This window comes from Zerene cesonia, chromosome 18 (assembly GCF_012273895.1).
Source record: "Zerene cesonia ecotype Mississippi chromosome 18, Zerene_cesonia_1.1, whole genome shotgun sequence".
NCBI classification, from domain to species: domain Eukaryota; kingdom Metazoa; phylum Arthropoda; class Insecta; order Lepidoptera; family Pieridae; genus Zerene; species Zerene cesonia.
In genome coordinates, this window is record NC_052119.1 from 482054 (window position 1) to 484574 (window position 2521).

Here is a 2521-nt window from a genome sequence, read left to right on the forward strand (position 1 = left end):
CCCCCCCTCCCCACACAAAATGGAGACCCGTCAATTTCTCTAAGTTTCAAGTGCGTGGCCACAATCTAAACATTATAATACTGTTCATATAATATTATACATCGCATCGATAAAACTATACAGGGTGTAGTCAAATACAAAAGTGTTTATTTTTTCGTTTCCGCCGTCGCGTCGCTGTGGACTTTTGCACTTGACTGTCCGACAAAAAAAAAAAAAATACCACTATATAGGTACATACAATTATATCGTGATCTCTCGACAACCGCTAGAATAAGACAATATGAGGTAATATGTATTCCTTTACCGATAACTGCGAAGCAATTCTTTGGCATGGATTTAATTGAACCTGAAAAACTTTTATATCAACTAATTTCGACTAATAAAATAGTTGAGTTGTTTTTTTTTATTTATTATCGATACAATTCAAAAGCTGGGGAATCAAAAACCGAAGTATAAAAAAAGGGCGAGTGGATAGACAAATTGAATGAAACTGAATGATTTTTAAAGTTCAATTGAACGCAGGCCAACAATAAATAATAGTCTACAAATAAATTAAGCGTTACAATATAAAAACAAAGTCTAGTATGAACACGTCCTAGCTAAGTATTGCTACAATAACATATAAACGCTATGTATAAATCATATTATATTTACAACGTTAGATTCGGTTAAAATAACGTATTTAAGCTATACAATAGTAGAATTTCATATTTATTTTGTGTGACTGGTGTACGCTGGGTCTATCTATGGAACGCGTAAATTACTACAAATTTAGAAAAATATTAAAAATGTATCGTCATTTACTAGAATGAAAAAAAGTGTAATACCAATAAATTAAGATTTTTGATAAAACTCGAAACTGCTATGTCAAAATTGATACAGCATCCAAAACTTCTGTCGACTTCCATATATGAAATGTAACAATAAAATCCCACCGCCGTACACCGCGCCACACAAGCGATGTCAGAGCTACAATAACAAAATACCTCCTAGCTAATATAATATTTAATATAAAAGATTACAAAACTCGTCAACACTGTACATGAGACTAGTTCATGTGTGCTTCTAGCATATCAGTGTGTCCATCCAAACACACATACGAACGAACATTCTATATATCATACGAGACTCGTAACCTTGTTAAAGTAAATAACATTTAAAAACAGCTATAGTGGGTACAGTCAACAAAAGCATTATGTTTTCGAATTAAAACTAACCGGCTGTTTGTGATAGTACACGGGCTTGTAAGCGTTTGTTCGCACTGTCGACCTTATAGTAACGTACCGTTAAAATTAAATATATAAAACAACGTCGCTTAAATATTTTATACAATGTCGAGTTAAAATTATACCGTAGCGTATAAACAGATTTATCTAAACGTTCAATTAATTGTTATTAGTTAAACCGTATTATATATTTCTTTCAAACACCTCACACTCCTACTTGGAGACGGTTAAAAAATTAATTTGTTACGTTTTATCAATGACAGGGACGCAGCATAAATTCATAGCTCCGTCCTTGTCGCACACGATCGAAACCACCTCCCCCCCCGCTCATGTAATTTTAAATTTCGAACATCGAATTCGTTAACAGTTTCACTAAAGTTAATTAAACATCTCCAAATAGACGTGTAACAATACAATAGAGAAGCACACATCGATCTATAAATAGCTATATACACACACACTGACACATAAGTCAGGCACTTACGATGTCAAATGATACGGAACGCCGACGCGTTACCATGGGAACGTGGTGTAAACAAGATAAAATAAACAAAAAAATAATAATAATAATAAAACATCCCCCGAAATATCAGCTAAGCGAAGTTTTAGATAAGTTTGGAATACATTTCTATTTAAGTACATATTAAATCTACTTTAGAGCACTTTGTTACATACGTAAAGCGTCGCTATTTTTTTACTTTTATTAATTTCATATCGATAATATACACATTTGAACCTATTTATATCCATTCGACATTTCGAATGTACGCACGTCGCCGACCACGTTGGCAACACTGGCAGTCGAACGTCGCGGTTTATTGACTAGTTAGTACCGTTGCGAATAACAGTGTTGCCAGTCAACTGATACATTCGGAGACCAGCTTCAGACATTCCTGTGGATGCTAAAATACCACGGCACCGTATTTTGTGTGAATTTATATAAAATTAATGTTATTCGTTTACAAGGTGACGTACAGTCTTCTTGAGTTCTTTTTATTATTATTTCATCATCAAAACTGGTATATAATTTTTTAAAATGAAACCTCTATTGTATCATTAAAAATATGTATAAAACTGTACGTACACTTAAGAAAAAAAATAATAAAACCATCCAGTGAATAATACAAAAAACAATAAACGTTTTCACTTCTCCATCCGACTGTACCTACATCCACATAAATCGAATACAATAAACCAAATCGAGCATTATCCTACACAGCCGTGTCTGGCCGCGCGGCCCCCCCACTAGTCGATGGCGTGGTGTCAGGAGGGGGGCGGGTGCTCGTGCGGCGTGT

General features: G+C 34.4%; 1 protein-coding gene across 1 annotated transcript in view; it reads right to left on the reverse strand.

The window, feature by feature from the left end:
- Window positions 1–2083: 2083 nt before the first annotated feature.
- Window positions 2084–2521, reverse strand: part of LOC119834040 (liprin-alpha-1) — a 99813-nt gene continuing 99375 nt past the window's right edge. Inside the window, exon 25 of the mRNA XM_038358316.1 lies at window positions 2084–2128. Coding sequence (XP_038214244.1) covers window positions 2084–2128 — 45 coding nt within the window. The remainder of the gene's footprint in view (window positions 2129–2521) is intronic.